General features: G+C 40.5%; 1 protein-coding gene across 3 annotated transcripts in view; it reads right to left on the reverse strand.

The window, feature by feature from the left end:
* The window catches only part of LAMP2 (lysosomal associated membrane protein 2), a 38,312-nt gene that overhangs the window by 6,286 nt on the left and 11,729 nt on the right, over nucleotides 1-20,297 (reverse strand). For 2 of the 3 annotated variants that reach the window (XM_042241660.2, XM_004022350.6), the window contains exons 4-8: nucleotides 15,625-15,783; nucleotides 14,546-14,712; nucleotides 13,150-13,272; nucleotides 8,965-9,028; nucleotides 8,367-8,531 (exon numbers count right to left, since the gene is read on the reverse strand). In XM_042241660.2, the coding sequence (XP_042097594.1) occupies nucleotides 8,367-8,531; nucleotides 8,965-9,028; nucleotides 13,150-13,272; nucleotides 14,546-14,712; nucleotides 15,625-15,783 (678 nt within the window). Of the gene's footprint in view, nucleotides 1-3,786; nucleotides 5,792-8,366; nucleotides 8,532-8,964; nucleotides 9,029-13,149; nucleotides 13,273-14,545; nucleotides 14,713-15,624; nucleotides 15,784-20,297 lie in introns of those variants that run through there. The other variant, XM_004022351.5, reaches the window with a different exon arrangement.

A 20,297-nucleotide genomic window follows, 5' to 3' on the forward strand; every position in this document is an offset into this window, starting at 1 on the left:
CTAGGTAGTCTGGCCTTATACTGATAGAAAAAAACATTTTTTTTGCAGAATTTTAAGCAGGATATTTGTTTCAGAAGTTATGGGAGATGGAAGGCTGGAGGTATTGTTAGGAAGCAACTCTACTGCTAGAAGTTAGATGACCAATAATTCAATCCTGAACTCAGTAATGTGCAGACGTAGAAGGGATAGACTATAGAGATCCAATGAGAAGACAGAATTGACCAAATGGATGTAGGCAGTGTGGTAGGAGATAACAATGGCTTCCAATTCCATGCTTTGGTGATTAGGTAGATGCTGGTGCCATTCATGGTGATAAGGAATACAGAGGAATAATATGCATTTCAGTTTTATAGGTATTTATTTTTGTGAGGGTTAGTTTTTTAATTTTTAAAATCTGTGTATTAGGAGAGGGTAAAGAGGGATTTGTGGAAGAGGGAGACATACAAGCTTCAGATACCTGTGTCTTAACCAAGTGGTTGATGTACTTAAGTGATAGGTCAAACCAGGGACAGAGGTATTTCTCAGCAAGGGCAGATAAAATAAGAGGGTCAGGGACAAAACCCTTTGAAGAATAAAGGAGTAGGGAAAAGTAGGAAAGGTAGGTAGAAAATGGTGCCTCAGAAGCCAAGGAAAGAAAGTTTCCATTATCATGAGAGAATAGTGTCAATTATTAGAGATGCCTGAGAAATGCCCACTGGTTGAAGCAATACAGAGGGTGGTGGCTAGGAGTCATATTGTTGCAGGTTTAAGAGTGAGTGGGAAGTGACTGGTTGGGAGATCAAGAACTTGGGATGGGGAACACAGTATTTGTTATGAGAAGTTTAGAGGGACAAAAAAAGGTAGACAGAAGGGGGACACTGGGTCAAGAAAAGATATCTAAAGGGTGGGAGGGACTTAAGTGGTTACATCATCAAGGAAAAAGCCATGAGTTTTTTACAGGTTGAAGATGCCTCCTGGGAGGCAGGAGAATTCCAATTCTAGAAGCACTGACCAGAAGGAAAGCTACTGAGACTCCAGAAGAAAGGAACAGCGTAGACGGTGGTATGTTTGCAGAGATAGGAAGCAGCTGGTATGCTGAACCACAACTTCTATCTTCCATTTCTTTGCCTCTTCCTGCCCTAATTCTCCTCCTCGCTTGCAATTTACCAGGGATTGATAAATCAGATAATTATGCTTATTACAACTGTGCCCAAAAGAATGAATAGCTGCAAGGCAAATCTGTATTTTCATGTAGGAAATGTGCCAGCCTTTCACTAGTCTCTGGAGCAACAACTGGGAGCAATATGCAGTCCTAGAGTTTATGGACTTTGTGACATCAGCTTTGGCTGCCAGCTCAATGATCTTTTTCACTTGCTTCTTGGTTTTGTTAACAATCAGGATAGCTGAGATTGTCAGATGTGACTTTTGTGGATTTATGGTGTTAAGATCACCCAGTGAGTCCTCCCCTTCAATTTCCCAAATTACCAGCTAGCATATAAACAGCTGGGCGACATGTACCATAAAGTATTATGCCTTGGATTTTATATAACTTGGTTTTTAAAAAATTCATTAGTAGATTAATTTCTCATTCTGGAAACAAATTCAAAGTCCTCTCTTTCCCAAATTGGGTATTTGACCCAATTTGAGACGACTGAAACGACTTTAATAAATACTGCCAATAAGGCTTTCATGTAAGACAAATATTCTTAGATCAAAAATTAGATCACTAATACAAAGATTTTTCTAGATGCTGTCATTTACCTAAAATGCTCTCAATTAGTATGTGAAGTGTTAATTTATAATAACTATTGATTTTATGAATTCAACCTGCAAAAATTCTTCAGGAAAGATATTTTGGTAAACAGAAATTTTAATAAAATCACAACTTGAAAAACCTTCTGTAAGTCATTCTGACCTGCTCTATCTGCCTAATGTACACTTGAGACCATACTGAAAATATTTCTGGAGAATGGAAAAGTGGAAGAGTTTAATAATCACAGAAGCAGTGAAGAATTTTAGAAGTAAAATTTCATGGCCATTGAAATCTCAAGGAAAATGTTCATGGAGATTTTAAAAATGCTGTTTATCTTCAATTTTATGTTAGTTCAGAAATTTGTCAGATACACTTTTCAGGGTGAGGGTTGAAAAGTCAAGATGTACATTTATAATAAAATAGAAAACAAACACCTCTTTAAAACCAATGAGTTAAATTTCTCTTTAGAAGAATCAGAATTAAGAGGCACATTTTTATGTGACATTTATCACATACCTTTTAGATCTACAGTCAAACTGCTTGAAGTTTATTACACGGATCTGAAAAGATACTTGAAGCTACTCACTCTATACTAGTTTCAAAAATATGATAATTATTGATGCAGAAAATTAGGTACTAGGATAAAAGATTGGAAAAGGCAATGGCACCCCACTCCAGTACTCTTGCCTGGAAAATCCCATGGGCGGAGGACCTTGTAGGCTGCAGTCCATGGGGTCGCTAAGAGTTGGATACGACTGAGCAACTTCCCTTTCACTTTTCACTTTCATGCACTGGAGAAGGAAATGGCAACCCACTCCAGTGCTCTTGCCTGGAGAATCCCAGAGACGGGGGAGCCTGGTGGGCTGCCATCTATGGGGTCGCACAGAGTCGGACACGACTAAAGTGACTTAGCAGTAGCAGGATAAAAAATCAGGAGATAAGTAGGAGAAAGATGAGCCTAAGACAATGTAATATTATCTACTTAAACAGAAATAAAAATGCTATAATCCTAAAAATATCTTGATTCTTTTAAGAATTCCTCCTAAAAAAATGCAATACTTCCGATGGTATGTTTTACACTTGATGAAAATATGTTTTTTATCCCTAACAAGTAGCTTATCAGGTTTCTTCTAAAAATACTCAGATGTGGGAATTCCCTGGTGGTCCAGTGGCTAAGACTCTGTGCTCCCGATACAGGGGAGCTGGGTTCGATCCCTGGTCAGGGAACTAGTTCCCACATGCCACAACTAAGACTCTATGCAGCCAAATAAATAAAAATAAATATTAAAAAAAAATAAAAATACTCAGATGTATATTTTTCTTCACTGAAATGAAAAATTTCACTCAAAGAAATACAAGTAACAAGACTTGAAAACCCTCAACCCCCAGATGAAAAAACTGAGAGACCCCAGTTGAGTAGCTTGACCAAAGGCACATGGTAGCTAGTAGAGTTAAGAGCTGTGATGATTAACTGGCAGTCACAGGCTTAACTGGGTAATCCAGAGGAAAGCCAGCCGGGTTGCTAAATGGTTGTGTGTGACACACTAAGGTAGACTGGGAAGTCATCTAAAAATTGGAAGTTTCATGCATTTTAAGGTGATCTGAGAGAAAGATTACATACAATCCTGTTTTGGCTTGGATCAATAGCTTGGTTTGTGTGGCTGCAATGTACAGATATTAAATATCAGCCTCAATTTAGGTGTTGAGAAAAGTATACAGAGATACTCTGTTGCTTTTACAGTAAAATATTCTAAATCATTGGTTTCCTAACTGGCTACACATTAGATTCAACTGGGGAGCTTACACACACACATACATCCCATACACATCTCATCCCCGATCTGATTTTTACTCTGTAGCCACTCCAACATCAGTAAGGACCTATACACACACACACACACACACACACACCACTCTCCCAGACAGTAATACACAGAACATTCTGGAAATAATTTAGTTCTAGGCATTTTTGAAGTTTTTCCTTTTGGAAGAAATTGCCATTATATAGTATACAAAATCTAGACTTTAGCCAACAGGAAAGAAATGTGAGCAAATTTCCTTAAGAAATAAAAGAATCTTTATTGTTTGTTTTAGAAGCAATATGTTGAGCAAGTGGACAGTCAAATAACCGAAGAGAAATACCATACATCAACTAGTGGTTTAAACATTTGAGGAAAAAAACATGAAAAGCATTTACATGGACCAGATTCTTTATACAAATGCTAACCCATGAGAAACACCCAGAAACCAAATAGAGTGTTAGACCATCAGGATGTAAACCCAGTAAAACAAAACTACAAAAGGTACAAAGAACACGTGGCTATACGAATAATAGTGTGAGTAATAGCATATAAACTGGCCCATGTAAAATACGAAAATAGTCAATTAAGTCAGATTCTCTATAAAACAGTGCTAATTAGAGGTATTTTAATATGAATCAGGTATATAATCTCAAGGTAGAAACTTCTAGAAACATTAACAGCATTAAGCCAGTGCCACTTGCTTGTGCTTCCAATTTTTATTTTTTAAAAAAGCTGCTTTGACTCTTGAGAAATATCTAAGGCTCATACTCTTGGAAGCGTTGTCCATTCCTATAAGGGTAACAATCTTACACTAAAACATTATTTAAATAAAGATTTTTTTAAAAAATCAGATTTATATTTAGCCTTTAAAAAGTGCCTTAAGCTGGCAAAGCAGCTCCAAGTAGCTTTCTAGAGAGGGGCTCTAGACATTAGGTGGTGCAGGTGAAATGGAGTTTGGTGCCTCTCCCCAGAGTACAAAACTTAACAAAAAGTATATGAATTAATGATGCTACCGTTATGAACAATAATAACATAAGCTTTGATTAGCACTGAACTATTTAAGTACGAAAGCCACATTAGTAAATGTAGCCATCAATGTAAGCTGGAAAGGAAGAACAGCTTTTTCGTCAACGAAGAGGAGACCAAGATTTTTGGGTTAGGTCCAAGCTCTTTTTCTAGGACATACTGGCATTTCTTCTTTAAGGAAAAGCAAAGAATAAAACAAACTACCACCAACACGGAGACTCAAAGACTAAAGAGAAATCTACATAAATCTAGTGACATTAATATTAGCACTGTGAGTAGGGGCCAATTTATGGGTACAAAGAACTAACACCCCAAATTGGCACTGCCTAGCAATTATCTCTAAAGCATCTAGAAAATGGACTGAAATGCCCAGGTGGAATAGTCTTTTATCTTACCATGTAAAAGGCTGAATTACTCAGTTGCTTTTTTTTTAAAGAAAGGACTCAACGGTTAAGATTAACACCTATTCTAAATTTTTAAAAGCTTCTGTATCTTTTGTCACTACAGCCATATTAAGTACAAGTGTACTCAAAAGGCATTAGAAAAGCATGCATTGCTAAGAACATAATACTATTAGACCCTGTTCACATCTACTGGCATATCTCTCATAGTCAAATATGCAGCAATGCCAAAGCAGCTAAGTTAACCTGCAAACAAAATCACTAAGAAATGCAAAATGAGCAAGTACAAATCCACCATAGAATGTGTTGTCTCAATTTGACTACATACGAGGGTGGGGAGGGGGTTAAGCTCTTTTTCCTAAACTGTGTATTTCTAATCAGAATGTCTCAAGTGACAACAACGAAATACTAATTCAAGACAATGTAAAACAGAATCTATAATCCATGCGATTTTGCACATTTGGGGGGGGGGAGGTGCTATAAAAATGTTTTAAATTCCTTAGTTGGAAAAGCCAAAATCATGTGATTAATTTATAGTTGATCATTTTAGGGGTGTTTTTTAACTATTTGAGTTTGAAATCCCCCGATACCACCTGTTTTAAGATCAGCACTGTAAACTATATATACCTTAAGTTGAACAGTATTGCATGTTGGAATTTGTACTTGCTTTTATTATCATGTAGATTAGTGTTACAGAGTCTGATATCCAGCATAACTTTTTCTTCTGCCAATTAGGTAAGCAATCACTATAACGATAATCAAGCCTGAAAGACCAGCACCAACTATAATTGGTATTAGAATGGTGTCATCATCCAGCGAACACTCTTGGGCTGTAGGTGAGAAAAAGTGTGTAACAAAGAATGAGTATAATAAAAAAGAAATGATGTTCCAAAAGTAAAAGATGTTCATTAAAAAGTCAGAAAATGCTCTTAAAAGATCAACTTTAAGTAATTAAGACAGGTCTATTTTTATGATAAAGCTACATAAATTATGGATTGTTCTAGAATCAAAATCCTCAAACTTATTTGTCCTTTCATTCATGTATGTTTGTATGTATTAGATAGATATGCATGTATACTCATTTATGTAAAACACATACATGTGTCTGTATTTCTTTGTTTATATATTCCAAGTGCTTTCCAAAATAGGAGTATTACTTTATCAGAAATGAAGGGAGCCAATCTAGCCAGATTTCTACATAGCCAGTTTAGACTCTTCGTGGCAGAGTGATGTCTTTAGGGAAACTGGCAGATCAGGAAGGTTTCATCACGGGATCAGAAGAGCCACACTATAGCCTGTGAACCAAATCTGGCCCAAAGGCTAAAAAATGCCTTTTGAACATTTTAAAATGATTGGGGGGAGACAAAAGCAAAAGATGATGATTTTATGATTCATGTGAATTACATGAAATTCAAGTTTCTGGTATCCACAAGGCAAGTTTTACTGGAAATCAGCCACGTTCACTTGTTTACTGCCTGTGGCTCTTTTTCACGCCACAACAGCAGAGCTCAACAGTTGTGACAGAGACCATATGGCCTCCAAAGCTGAAACACTGTCTGAGCCTTTACCAAAAACAGCCTGCAGATTCTCAACTTTAAGGAAACGCTTCTAGTGGCTGCTACAGTCAAGAAACTGAGACCTCTGACTAATTTGAGTGCGTTTACCAATTTATCAATCTAGTCAGGGCTCACAGGGGCTATCTTTTCCATTTCTAGAGAGCAGTCTGATTCAGTAAAATCCATCAACACTCTTACTTTACTCCTCCTACACAGTCAAGTATTATCAGTCAAGAACCTAGCTCCACAAGTAGATTACACATTCAGTATCTTTGGGTGATATTTTTAATTCTATGTATATGAAAACCAAAGCGGCAAATAAGAGAAAAAATACAGCTCATCTGTATTTTAGCTGACTAGATTAACAGGCTTGAGCTGACTGCACACTGCAAATAATCTGAAGTTCAACACAAATCTGGACTTAAAATTTGAAGGTAATAATGTAGGGGAGGAGCTTGATAAAGACTCAAAAGTAAAACGATGAAAGGATCAAAATAATTGAGAAGGAAATGGTAACCCACTCCTGTATTCTAGCAGGGAAAATCCCACGGACAGAGGAGCCTGGTGGGCTACAGTTCACGGGGTCGCAGAGAGCCAGACACGACTGAGTGACTGAGCGCACAAGCAAAATCTGACCAAGGGGAACATGAATTCTTGGGACTATGTTTTAATTGTGATCAACCCCTCTAATCACAAGAATGGTAGCGTCACGAACCTAATTTATTCTGGCCTAACCAAGGCCAGCTAGGTGTTCAGCACTACTGCAAAACCGCTGAGCAGCTCATAGCATATGCACTTTCAGATGCTGCTTCCATATTTCTTTCTAAACCACTGAATTCATTGTTGAAAAGGATGTGGATGACTGGTGTGGCTCTGCTTGGCAGAGCTGTGATCCACAAATCATCCATTTTATGTAATCGGGTTTAAAAGACGAGTCAATTAAGGAATTTTATGTACTTTTCCCTCTTCATGCAGATTTTAATCTCGTAATGCCAAATGCATCTTTGATAATCGTATAAACACAGTGTAATGAGCCGTTCACAAAGCTTTCACTAAAAATCTGTTAAATACCACCATTAGCCCTGTGTAGACCTTCAAAGAGCCTCATTCACACTGGCACATGCTTTTAAAACTCTCCAGATCATTCTAGCTGGCCAAAACATAGGCCACATCTGAGACTTTCCTACCGCAATCTTTTGTCTTAATAAAATGAGACCAAACTGCTTTAATTCGAGTATGAAAATGTTTCCAGCGAGAAGATGGCCCCAAGAAGACAGTCAAGATGCTCAAAAACCGCTGCTCTCCAGTGCCACCCTTCCCACAAATGACAACCCATGGAGGAGTGTCTGCATCTTATGTTCAGTTCAGTCGCTCAGTCGTGTCTGACTCTTTGCGACCCCATGAATCGCAGCACGCCAGGTTTCCCTGACCATCACCAACTCCCAGAGTTCACTCAAACTCATGTCCATCGAGTCGGTGATGCCATCCAGCCATCTCATCCTCTGTCGTCCCCTTCTCCTCCTGCCCCCAATCCCTCCCAGCATCAGAGTCTTTTCCAATGAGTCAACTCTTTGCTGAGGTAGCCAAAGTATGTAAAGCTCACTTAAAGGACCTATCAGTTTTTAGCCTTAAGAACTTTGCTGCAAATGATTTTGAGATTACAAAACACACTTAATTTGAGCAAAATGATTAGCTAATACAGTCACACCACTTTCTCAGGGCTATAAGAGTCGAGAGGTGAATTCCTATTTCTCTATTCCAGGGCTTAAATTTCCACGACTCAAAAGAAAAGCCACCTAGCAGTCAACCTATGAGCATAAATTATTAATAAAACTTGCTTGATTCTTACCAGTAGAATACTTTCCTTCTGTCACACTGAAAGGCTGAACCCTTAGATCAAAGGTATTTATCTGAAGTGCTCCAGACACGGAAACGGTCTGCTCTTTGTTGCACATATAAGAACTTCCCAGGGGAGCATCCCAGTAGCTGAGATTGGTATTTGAAATGCTGTAAACTTTAAAGGAAAAAAAAAATGTTAGTAACTTCTTATCCTGTCAATATTTTTTAAAAAGGGAGGAGGGGGAAGACAATCCTGAGGAATTTTCTGTGAAATACAGGAGAGCTCAGGGTACAGGGTCTGCCCACAAAAAGCCATTCTTAAGATCACTAACTAGGTTCCCTATCTCTTTGGATGTTGCAACAGTCTAAAACCCAGTCACATTCTTTAACTATTACTTACTATGCTTTGAAAATACAAGATCTTGCAAAAGATGAAACCGGTTCTAAGTTATGGTCAAAGCCCAATTTTAACACAGAATCTTCTGTTCCATTAAATAACGCACTTGTCATTAAATTATCTTGTTATTTGGTAACAAGATAAGTATGGTTTGTATTCTTTCAGTGAAACCTATACTCCTCCCCACCTCCCAGGCCAATGTTTTGCTTACCAGAGCCATTAACCAAAATCACGCTGACATTCACCTCCTTCAGATAGAATCGGTTTTCATTTTTCTGTGTGAAAAAAAGCATCCAGTTAGTCAATGCATCACAGCTGTTTACAGACACAGTTAACATCTATGGAAGGAGAGCAATCTAATACTATTACCCAGAAGATCCAACCATGGATTAGACCTGGCCCAGGAGCACAAATTGCAAATAAGTCAAGAGACTCAAAATGTGACTGATACCCTTTTACCTCTTCATTTTTGTTTCCAGCTTTGGGACCAGAGATGATGTGCTCACCTGGTTCCCAGACACTCAGCAATTCACTCCCTCCATTCTGATCTTTCTGTCACTTTCCAAGCCCTTACCACCTCTAGCCTGGATCACAACAGCCTCTTCACAGGGCTCCCTGCCTTTCTGCCTGTCCAGCTCTGTTTTTCCTCCAATGCTATTTTCTTTCTGAAGCATTAAGCTGATCAGAGGATCCTTCCAATTACTTCACCGCTTAGTATGTACAAGGTAACACATCTAAGTGTTCCAGGGAGCCAGCAAAATGGACACATTTGGATCCTGCCCCCATTGTGTTTACAATCTGCCAGAGAAGACAAATAAAAATAAATAACCACACTACAAAAAAAGTGATAAATTATGAATAAAAGGAGAGGAATTCCAACTAGGGAAGGAGCAAAGGCAACAGAAAGTTAGGGATGGGCTCTCTGAATGGGGTAGGATTCAATTAGGAAAGAAGCACAAACAAGTATTCAAGAAGGGAAGAGCCTGAATAAAGAAGTCAGAAATAAGCATCATCGCAAGCACACTGGCATCTGAAAACTTTAAGCACTGTTCCTAAAACTTTACCCAGGAGGCTTCATGGAAGAATTACAACACCCCATTTTGAGATGGGATAACTGATCCATGGAGGGTGTTGAGCAACTTCCGCAAGGCTACAGAGTTAGCTGGGATTTGACCCCAGGGAGTCTGGCTGTGGAGCCTGAGTGCTGTTTCCTCGGCCACTCTCCTACCACACTGGATGTGCACAGGGAACAGGGTGACGGAAGCATGAGCTTCACGACAAGGGAAAGAAGGAAACATAAAGCTGGATATGCAGGTTACTTTGCACAGCGGGGAGAGGAGGCTTGAACTACCCCAGGCATGGAATTTAGATGTTTTCTTGTTGGCAAAACAGAACTACTGCAGGTTTCTGAGAAAGAGCTGAGCTTCAAGAAGATTCAGCTGATGCCGAAGTACATTAGGGGAGGGGAGGAGAAGGGGGGGGTTGTTAGGAGGTGGTCTGAAACTAGATAGGAGGTAAGTGGTAATGGAGGCCGGAATCGGTAGGGAATGAAAACAAGGGGGCAGACTAAGAGAACTTCAGGAGAAAGCACACAGAAGTCTTGACAACGCCACCCCATCTCTCCTTGGTTCACCATTCAAGGCTCTCCACAATTTGTCCCAAACACTCTTCCAAACTTATGATTCACTAAACATGTTCCATGCCTCATTTTCCACCTGGTCTTGATTGTGTTCCTTTATCCAGGGATATTCTGTACTTTTTCACTTATTCCCCTTATACTCCATATGTACACATCTGGCCCATTCTTGAATGTCCAGCTTTAATGCCATCTCTTCTGTAAAACCCTCCTGACTCTCCTCCAGCCAGAATTAATGGCTCGTTCCTCTATACTTCCATTGTTGTGTTAGGGCGCTCAGTCATGTCTGACTCTTTGTGAGCCCATGGACTGTAGCTCGCCAGATTCCTGTCCATGGAACTCTCTAAGCAAGAATATTGGAAGCAGCCATTCCCTTCTCCAAGGGACCTTCCTGATCCAGGGATCGAACCTGGGACTCTTGTGTCTCCTGCAATAGCAGGCAGATTCTTTACCACTGAATCACCTGGGAAGCCCTCCTTTACTCCCATAGCACTTTGTACTTTCCTCTGGTCTAACACTCATCCCACTTTGAATGCACCTCCTACAGCACAGTTTACTTTTCCACAGAATCAAATCCAAAAGCCAGCAGGGCATTCAAGGCCTTCCATAAAAGTGGTGGTTATCTGTACACTGTTATCTTTATCACTTGGGGACTTTCCCAGTGGCTCAGTGGTAAAGAATCTGCCTGCCGACGCAGGAGATGCAGGCTCGATTCCTGAGTCAGGAAGATCCCCTGGAGAAGGAAACAGCAACTTGCTCCAGTTCTCTTGCCTGGAAAATTCCATGGACAGAGGAGACTGGTGGGCTACAGTCCATGGGGTCACAAAAGCTGGATGCAACTGAGTGCATGCACGCACACACCTTGACCAATAGATTATGGGCATCTTAAGAACACAGGCCTTCTTCTTTGTATCCCACCATAGCATCCTGTGGTGGTGTTGCTTAGTCGCCAGTTGTGTCCAACTCTTCGCGATCCTGTGGACTGCAGCATGTCAGGCCTCCCTGTCCCTCACCACCTCCTGGAGTTCCCCAAGTTCATGTCCACTGGAATGGTGATGCCATCCAGCCATCTCATCCTCTGACACCCTCTTTTCCTTTTGCCCTCAATCTTTCCCAGCATCAGGTCTTTTCCAATGGGGGAAAAAAAGACCCACATGCCTTGTCATGGCGAGTGGCTTGCGTAACTCAAGCTACAAGCTTTGCCGTGTAAGGCCATCCAAGACAGACGGGTCATAGGAGAGTTCTGACAAAATGTGATCCACTGGAGGAGCGAATGGCAAACCACCCCAGTATACTTGCCATTAGAACCTCATGAACAGTATAAAAAGCATCCTGTATATACACTGAATTCAATTATCCTGACAAGCAACTGTCATGATAGGATTGAAGGTGAGATGGGCCCCACTGAACTCTGGTGACACTGTAGGTATTTCTAGACTTTTCAAAGTGCCTGTAGCAGGGTTAAAATGTCACTATTTTGAACCACATTTTAGAAAAGTCTTCTGGAATTAAGCATTACATATTTCCCCATGAGAGTCAGAAAAAACCATGTTCCCTTTAGGATTCTACCTCAGCTAGAAAGATCAAGCTCAATCACTCAAAAGGGAATGAATCTAAAATCTTGCTTTCTTCGTTTTTATTGACTACAATATAATCTCTATGAGATAACTTGGGAAGCTTGCTCTACCACATTGAAGATGACAAGCTTAACTATATATTCTTAATAGCAGTTCACTGGTCATATGTGTACTGTAATGGAGAAATTATTTACATATTGGAAAAAGAAGATTTTTATAAACCTTTCTAAAATATAATCATCAATTACTCCGCTTATTTTCCATAGAGGAAAAAGGCTTTATACTCAAAATACCAAGTTTAGACAAGAAACAAAGACATACCTAACCGCATATATCAGATGTTGAAGCTATTTCCCCATCCCCAGATATGAGTAATCTGATTTAAAAGCACAACTGTTTTTAGCCACTTATATATTAACTGTTGGTGGGCTAACAGGTTCCCTCATGGGTAGCTAGCCCCTCCTCCCCATTCCAATTTGTCACAACCTGTGCACGCACATGCACACACACATACACCCTTCAAAAAATTATGGGGATAACAACTGCTTCTGAGAAGGTGGAAATAAAGGTCCCCAATGATTAATTTATGCTAGCTAGAAGTAGAACATGCACGAAAACTTCTGTTTAGGGTCCATCCAGCCTTTGATAGGACCATGAACAAAGAACACCTGGATGCCACCATTATAAACTATCCTGACGTAGTACATGCAGAGCCTTGGACACAGTGAGTACTCAGTAAGTGTTAGCTATCATTATCACTGATACTCTGACCAGTAATATAACCCTGAAAAAGCCTAAATATTATAAGAGATAAACGGGAGAAGTTTCTAACCAATAATGGAAAAAAACTATGGAAAGTACTCTGTCTTTTATAAATAGACTTTATTATTACATATATCTATTTGGACAGATTAGATTTTTTTTATATGGGTTAATTCTTACTCCTACCCTAAGGTCTATATAACAGCAGAAGAGGAGAATAAGCCCAGTCCACAGAACATGGAAGTGACCCTGCGGGATTAATAGGAATCAGTGGACTACACTGTATAATTACGTAGTGTTGAAATGGAAAAGAGAGATAATTATCCCCCTCAACACATAAACATACACACCCATTCACACAAGGACTTTCAGATGTGTTTCTGAGAGAATGATCCTAATTCTTCATGAACCAGTTACTCACCACAGCAAAGACAAAGTCAAGATACTTGATGTTGCTGCTGCTCAACCTGAGCAGAGCAGTCTGAGGTTGGCAGCTGCCAGTAGCATTGGTTGTGTTGGGATTGATATTAAAAACTGAAGCAACCTTTAGGGGAAGAAGAGGGGAGAAAGGCATAGATTAACCATAAAAATCTATAGCAAAACCTTATATTCCAATAAGATCAAGTTCATGGAGAACAAAAACTCCTTTTGTCTCCTGGATATTTAAATGTATGATGTCTTACTTTCAAAGCTGGTACAAGCCCCTCAAGCTGTAACTCAGCAGACTTTAAAAAAAAAAAAAAGGAAGACAAGAGGGAAGCTTCCTCAAACAATGAGCCAAATGAAAAGACATTTTTTATGGAGCACAAGAGCCATCTGTCTAGCTTGTTTAAGTCCCAAGACACTGGAAATGGGATCGGTTCGCCAGAACGCCCTCTGTAGGCCCAATAGAGCTTTGCAAGCAGAAGTGCCGTTAGGCACTCCTTTCTCTATATACCATTCAAATCATCAAACAGCTGGAGAAAAGGCTGCACTCTTCCAAGTTTACAGTGTTAGTCACTCAGTTGTGTCCGACTCTTTGGAACCCAATGGTCTGACCACAGAATTCTCTAGGCAAGAATACTGGAGTGGGTTGCTATTCCCTTCTCCAGGGGATCTTCCTGACCCAAGGATCAAACCAGGGTCTCCTGCACTGCAGGCAGATTTTTTACCATCTGAGCCACCAGGGAAGCCCTCACATAAAAGTGTGAAGGAGTTGTATTTTTAAACTAACTGAAACAAAGATCAACTGCTTGGACTTCCCTCGTGGTGCAGTGAATAAGAATCTGCCTGCCAATGCAGGGGACTCAGGTTCCATCCCTGGTCCAGGAAGATCCCACATGCCATGGAGCAAATAAGCCCGTGCGCCACAACCACTGAGCCCCATATGCCTAGAGCCCGTGCTGCACAACAGAGAAGCCACCACAATGAGAAGCCTGTGCACAGTAACGATGAGTAGCCCCCACTCATCGCAACTAGAGAAAGCCCACCCAAAGCAATGAAGACCCAGCACAGAGAAAAATAAGTAAAAATAAATAAATAAAATAAAATAAAATAAAAAACTGCTCATATTGTGACCTGGTGACGGGAAAAGAATCTACACCCCAAAGAGTCCCTTAAACTAATAGGTTTCCTGCTGGCCAAGACAATCCTTTGACAGCAACATTAACTCTTTACAGTTGTATTAACTCAAATTAGTCACAACTCTACAAGACAACATCAGATCAGTATTTAAAACTCCATCAGTCTATTACACCACTCTTGGGCTGAAGGCTGGACCCACTACATTGGAAAGGAGATACAGAAAAGAATGTATCAATAGAAACAGGCAACTATACCTTATCATGAGTAATGTTCAGCTGCAGCCCCATGGTAGCCAGAAGACAGGTACCATTGCTATTTACAACTGAATAGGATCCAACCACTGGTTTTGTTGGAGATGGCGCCGTGGTGGGAACGATGGGCATGGCAGTGGTTACAGTTTTATCTTTATCACACAAAAACTCTAAAACATACAAGGGACAAAATAAACTGTTTAACTCATAAGGTCAGGGAAGAACAACATATTTCTCAAAACATAAGTCCAAAAGGATTATATTCGGGATAAGGAATGTCTTGAAAGTGTTATTAGTATTTTAAACTAAATGAGGCGGAGGTCCTCAAACTGCTGCTTCACATGCAGACAATCTTTAAAAAGTTATGACACAGCAGATGGGCTCCAGACACATACAAATGCTTTATCTACTCACATGTGGCCACACACTCATCTTTTTATACCCTTTATTCCCCCCCAAATTATCACCTGCTTCTGAGATGAAAATCAGAGATTTAAGTTTGAAAACAGTTCACCCCTACGTTAAAAAAAAAAAAAGTGTTTTTAACTAAAACAACAGTTTAAAAATCACTGAAGGATTTAAATACAAATGAACCTTTTATCTGTGTTGCCCCTACAGCAAATCATAGGCATTTCAACTTCTTAGGAAGTGTTGGTCGTTTTCCAGAACTGGTGGCTAAGAAATTAATGAATTTCCAATAAAGTCATGTAAAAGTTACCAAATCAATTTATAAAAGTCAAGATTAGAACACAGAAATCCAATTTCTCAGCTTTTGTCTGGGATCTTCAAAAGCTTAGAAACTGAGGATCAAATGCTATTTGAGGATTTGTTCCAACCAAGATTAGGTTTTATCCACGGAGAGCACCAGAGGTAGGGTATTTCAGAAAATCATTCCGCCACATGTCCATCAGAAACCTCAAAGTGCAAGCTCTACCAGAATAAGGATTGCCGTTATTTATAAAAACGTTACAGTGCAATGAAGCTGTAAGTATTACCATATAAATGCTTCAGATGATACTTCAACTAAAGCTTCTTGGTATACTCTCATCTTAAGTCAGGACCCAAGTACAGAAACGTCTCACCTGTTGTGCTCACTGTGCCATTCTGGACAAACGCTTGTACATGAACATCCCAATAGTGCTGGACAACATCACTTTTTTCTAAGGTTGACAAACTATTGCATCTAAAGATGTCATTCAATGGAATCTTGAGTGCCACACGATTATTAACAGTAAAAACTCCTGTAAGATAAGATTTAACAACAGCTATTTCCAAGAAGGTAGGAGGAAAGTGATCATATAAATACATAGACTTTCACCTTTTCTGTATGCCTGCCCCACCCAACTCCTGAAGTGACAACAGACAAGGCCTGTTCAGGGACCGACAAATTCACTGTGGCTAAAAACAAGGGGTTAAGAGGAAAGGGGTGATGGGGATTAGGAAGGAAAGATAAGTTGCAGGTGGTCACACTTTGCAGCATGTTCTATGACCTAAGGACAGGTTGGGCATTGTTTTGTTAGCAATAGAAGGTGAGTTTCAGTTTTTAAAGCTGGAAATAACAAACGTGTCATTTAAGGAAGACAGCAAAACTGTAGAGGTCAGGCAGAGCAGAAAACTTTTTAAGCGAAGTCATTTAAGAGGTAAACTAGTTAGTAGGCTAATGACCTGGTTAAGGGGAAAGATGAGGGCTCCCTGGTGGCTCAGTGGTAAAGAACCCACCTGCCAATGCAGCAGACATGGACTGGCTCCCTGATCTGGGAAGGTCCCACATGCCGCAGAGCAATCGAGCCTGTGCTCCAGAGCCCACGTGCTGCAACTACTGACGCCCGTGCGTCCTATGGTCCATGCTCCACAACAAGAAGCCACCTCAATGAGAAGCCCGCACACCACAACTAGAGAGAAGCGACTGGTCACCACAAGTAGAGAAAAGCGTGACAGCAACAAAGATCCAGCACAAAAATAAATAAATAAATAAAAGTATAAAAAAGCAGGGGAGATGAGGAGGAGTTGCCTAAACCAAGAGAGTGAGGGGCAGTAAGAGAGCATGCGTGTGTGCTCTGTCATGGCTGACTCTTTGTGACTCCCTGGAGTGTAGCCCGGCAGTTCCTTCTGTCCATGGGATTTCCCAGGCAAGAATTCTGGACTGGGTTGCCATTTCCTCCTCCAGGGGATCTTCCCGACCCAGGGATTGAACCCACATCTCCTGCACTGGCAGGCGGGTTCATTACCACACTGATCCACCAGGGCAGCCCAAGAAGAGAGCAGAGAGGCAAATTGAAAACACATATCTAAGGCAGAGGCAACAGGACTTAGCGACAAAACAAACAAGAGAGATGGGATAATCAAGGATTATTTTTGTGCTACAATCCCAAAGTAAGTGAAAGTAACTAAAATGAGTTTTTGAAACCTCTTCCTGGACAGAATTTAGAGACTACTCCATTTTAGGAACATCTCAGAATACGAAAGCAATAAGTTACTGCCTTTCTGTGCAGTTATTATAACGCCTATAGTGAAATGCCAAATTGAAAAAAAAATTTAAACCAATGAACCAGAACAGTTTCCTCCAAAACCATTTTTCACTGTTAACTAAGTGAACAGATGTCTGAACTGGCTGTACATAGACAGACCTCTAAAAACAAATGAGTGCAAAAACAAGTCATAGACACCGGAGTTACATTATAAAACTGTCATTTTTAAAATGATGTATTGTGTCTGAACATATATTGACATATATATTAGTCAAACACAAACACATAGACAAGAAGGCTACACTCCTAACTCCCAAGAGTGGTCCCTTCTTGGGAGGCAAGGAGGAAAATGGCTCTGCGGAGTGGGTACAAAGGAAACCTCTAGAGTACCTGGTAAGGTTTTTTATTTCTTGAAATAAAACAATGAGGCAAATATGGAAAAAACAGCATTAGTTCTAGGTAATGGATTTATGTGTGGTTCTGTTATTTCCTGTACTTTTCTATTTCTACACTGTAAATTTTTAAAATTTTTCATTTATTTAACACCAAATACATTTTGTATTGGGGAATAGCCGATTAAGTGAAGGGACTCAGCCATACATATACATGGTGGCTTAGACGTACAGAATCCGCCTGCAATGAGGGAGACCTGGGTTTGATCCCTGGGCTGGGAAGATCCCTGGAGGAGGGCGTGGCAACCCACTCCAGTATTCTTGCCTGGAGAATCCCCATGGACAGAGGAGCCTGGCAGGTTATAGTCCATGGGGTCGCAGAGAGTCAGACACGACTGGGCGGCGAAGCACATTCTCCCCCCAACTTCCCATCCAAGTTGGCATATAACACTGAGAAGCATACACTGTATTTTAATCATGAAAAAGAAAAAATTAAAGGAAACAGCAGGAGGTAATTCCCTGGCAGTCCTGTGGTTAGGACTCCAGTCTTTCACTGCCAAGGATGCGGGTTTAATTGCTGGTTGGGGAACTAAACTCCGAGAAACTGTCGCACATCCAAAAACAAAAAACAACTTCAAAGTCACTTCAATTACCAGATGCCTAAAAATAGGATACTAAATTATTTCTAAAAACTATGGACAGTTTAAGGGAGTCATTTAAAATCTCAAATAGATTCAAATATTACAGAAGCTAGCAATAAACATTGTAGCTTCCCTTAGTCAGGAAACTAAGACCCCCACAAGCCATGTGGTACAGCCAAAAAAATGTTGTTAATGCTGTTTAGTAGCTCAGTCATGTCCCACTCTTCGCGACCTCATGGACTGTGTCCCACCAGGCTCTTCTGTCCATGGGATTTCCCAGGCAAGAATACTGGAGTGGGTAGCCATTCTCTTCTCCAGGGGATCTTCCCGATCCAAGGCTTGAACCCACGTCTCCCGAGGTCATAAATAAATACATAAATAAAAAATGGGGGGGAGAGATCGGTGTTAACATTTCAAAGTCCACAATCTTCCCATCAAATCTGTCAGATTAACCCCCATCTGCTTTTACTGCCGGAGAAGGCAATGGCACCCCACTCCAGTACTCTTGCCTGGAAAATCCCATGGATGGAGGAGCCTGGTGGGCTGCAGTCCATGGGGTCACTAAGAGTAGGACAGGACTGAGCGAGTTCACTTTCACTTTCATGCATTGGAGAAGGAAATGGCAACCCACTCCAGTGTTCTTGCCTGGAGAATCCGAGGGACGGGGGAGCCTGGTGGGCTGCTGTCTATGGGGTCGCACAGGGTCAGACACGACTGAAGCGACTTAGCAGCAGCTTTTACTACCACCCCACCCTGGTCTAGGTACTTATTACATCATCTGTTGAGTTCTATAACAGTCTCTTAAGCTGTTATCTCTGCCTGTAGTCTCCTCACTTCCCGATTAATCCTGCAGAACATTCTTTATAAACTACTGTCTCTTAGTTTTGTTACATCATTCTCCTGCTTAAAAATCTAAAATGGTTCCCCAGTGCCTACCCCATCAAGCTAAAAGCAGTTCCTTGGCTTCTAAAGCCCCCTATTAATTTAGACTCATTGCACCTGGCCAACATGATTTTCCTTCTACGATGTACAGCCTCTATTTTAACTGGGCAGCTCTCCAATCACTACTGCACATACTGTGCTTCCCCCTGCTGGAAATACTCTGCTCGAAATCCTCCACTTACTAAAAATCTACCATTAGGCGAAGTTTCAGCTCAAGCCCTCCTCCTCTACACCAAGCTTTCTCACTCCTCCATTGCATGACGTCCTCTGCTTGTCATCAGGCCCTCTTGTCCACAGGCATCCACTGATGGGCTCAGGGAGTATATACCATAGGTAAAGTTCACTCTGCACCTTGAGAAAGAGTCTAGAGCTTTCCTCACATTGTCAGAAAAGATTTATGAACCCTCCATCCCAAAAACACAAACCAAAACAAAACCACACAGATCTCAATGCTTTCCAATTTTTCCATGTATACTTGGGAAAAGAACTTCACTCACTTTTCTCTCCAACTAGTTCTTAAGCTCCTTGAAAGTTAGGGGCAAATCCTAATCCTAGTTCTGAAAGACAATATACAGCAGAAAGCTAAATATACAAGATATCCAATAACAAACTTGCTTCAGTTATCCTCTCAAACTAAGAGATCAGTAAAAACAATACAAAACAAAAAAACCACTAGGATTTGATTTCTGAGTCTCAGTTAGTGATACTGCCCATGTTTTACATGAGCTCATTCACTTCTGGGTCTTTAAAAATATAATCTTTTGATACTCCATAAATCCAAATGAGTTACTCATCCCTCAGACCAGGCAACTGAAGCCCATCTACTTGTGTTTCTGGGGTCAGGATGAAATACCATCTGTGAGAAATGCCAAGCTACTAGGAACACCATGTTAATATCCCAACCTCATTGGAAGGGAAAGAAAGGAGGGAATTATATTCCTAACAAGACTGAAATCTCCATTATCCATGCCTTCAAAATATTTTAATACACATTTCACTTCTAGTAAGTTACCAGAGCAGCTTTCCTGGTAGCTCAGTTGGTAAAGAATATGCCTGCAACGCAGGAGACCTGGGTTCGATCCCTGGGTTGGGAAGATCCCCTGGAGAAGGGAAAGGCTACCCAACTCCAGTATTCTGGAGTTACCAGAATGGCCTAATTCCCAATGCCTTCCCAAGCTCATTTTGACCTAAAATTGTCTCAAAATTGCAGCAAATGTTGACTTCAGTCATCTTACCTTTTTTTTTTAAACAACTTTTTTCCCTTACGTTTTTTACTTTACAGTCAAAATCCTATATATAAACGGTAACAAGA

This window comes from Ovis aries, chromosome X, assembly GCF_016772045.2.
Source record: "Ovis aries strain OAR_USU_Benz2616 breed Rambouillet chromosome X, ARS-UI_Ramb_v3.0, whole genome shotgun sequence".
NCBI classification, from domain to species: domain Eukaryota; kingdom Metazoa; phylum Chordata; class Mammalia; order Artiodactyla; family Bovidae; genus Ovis; species Ovis aries.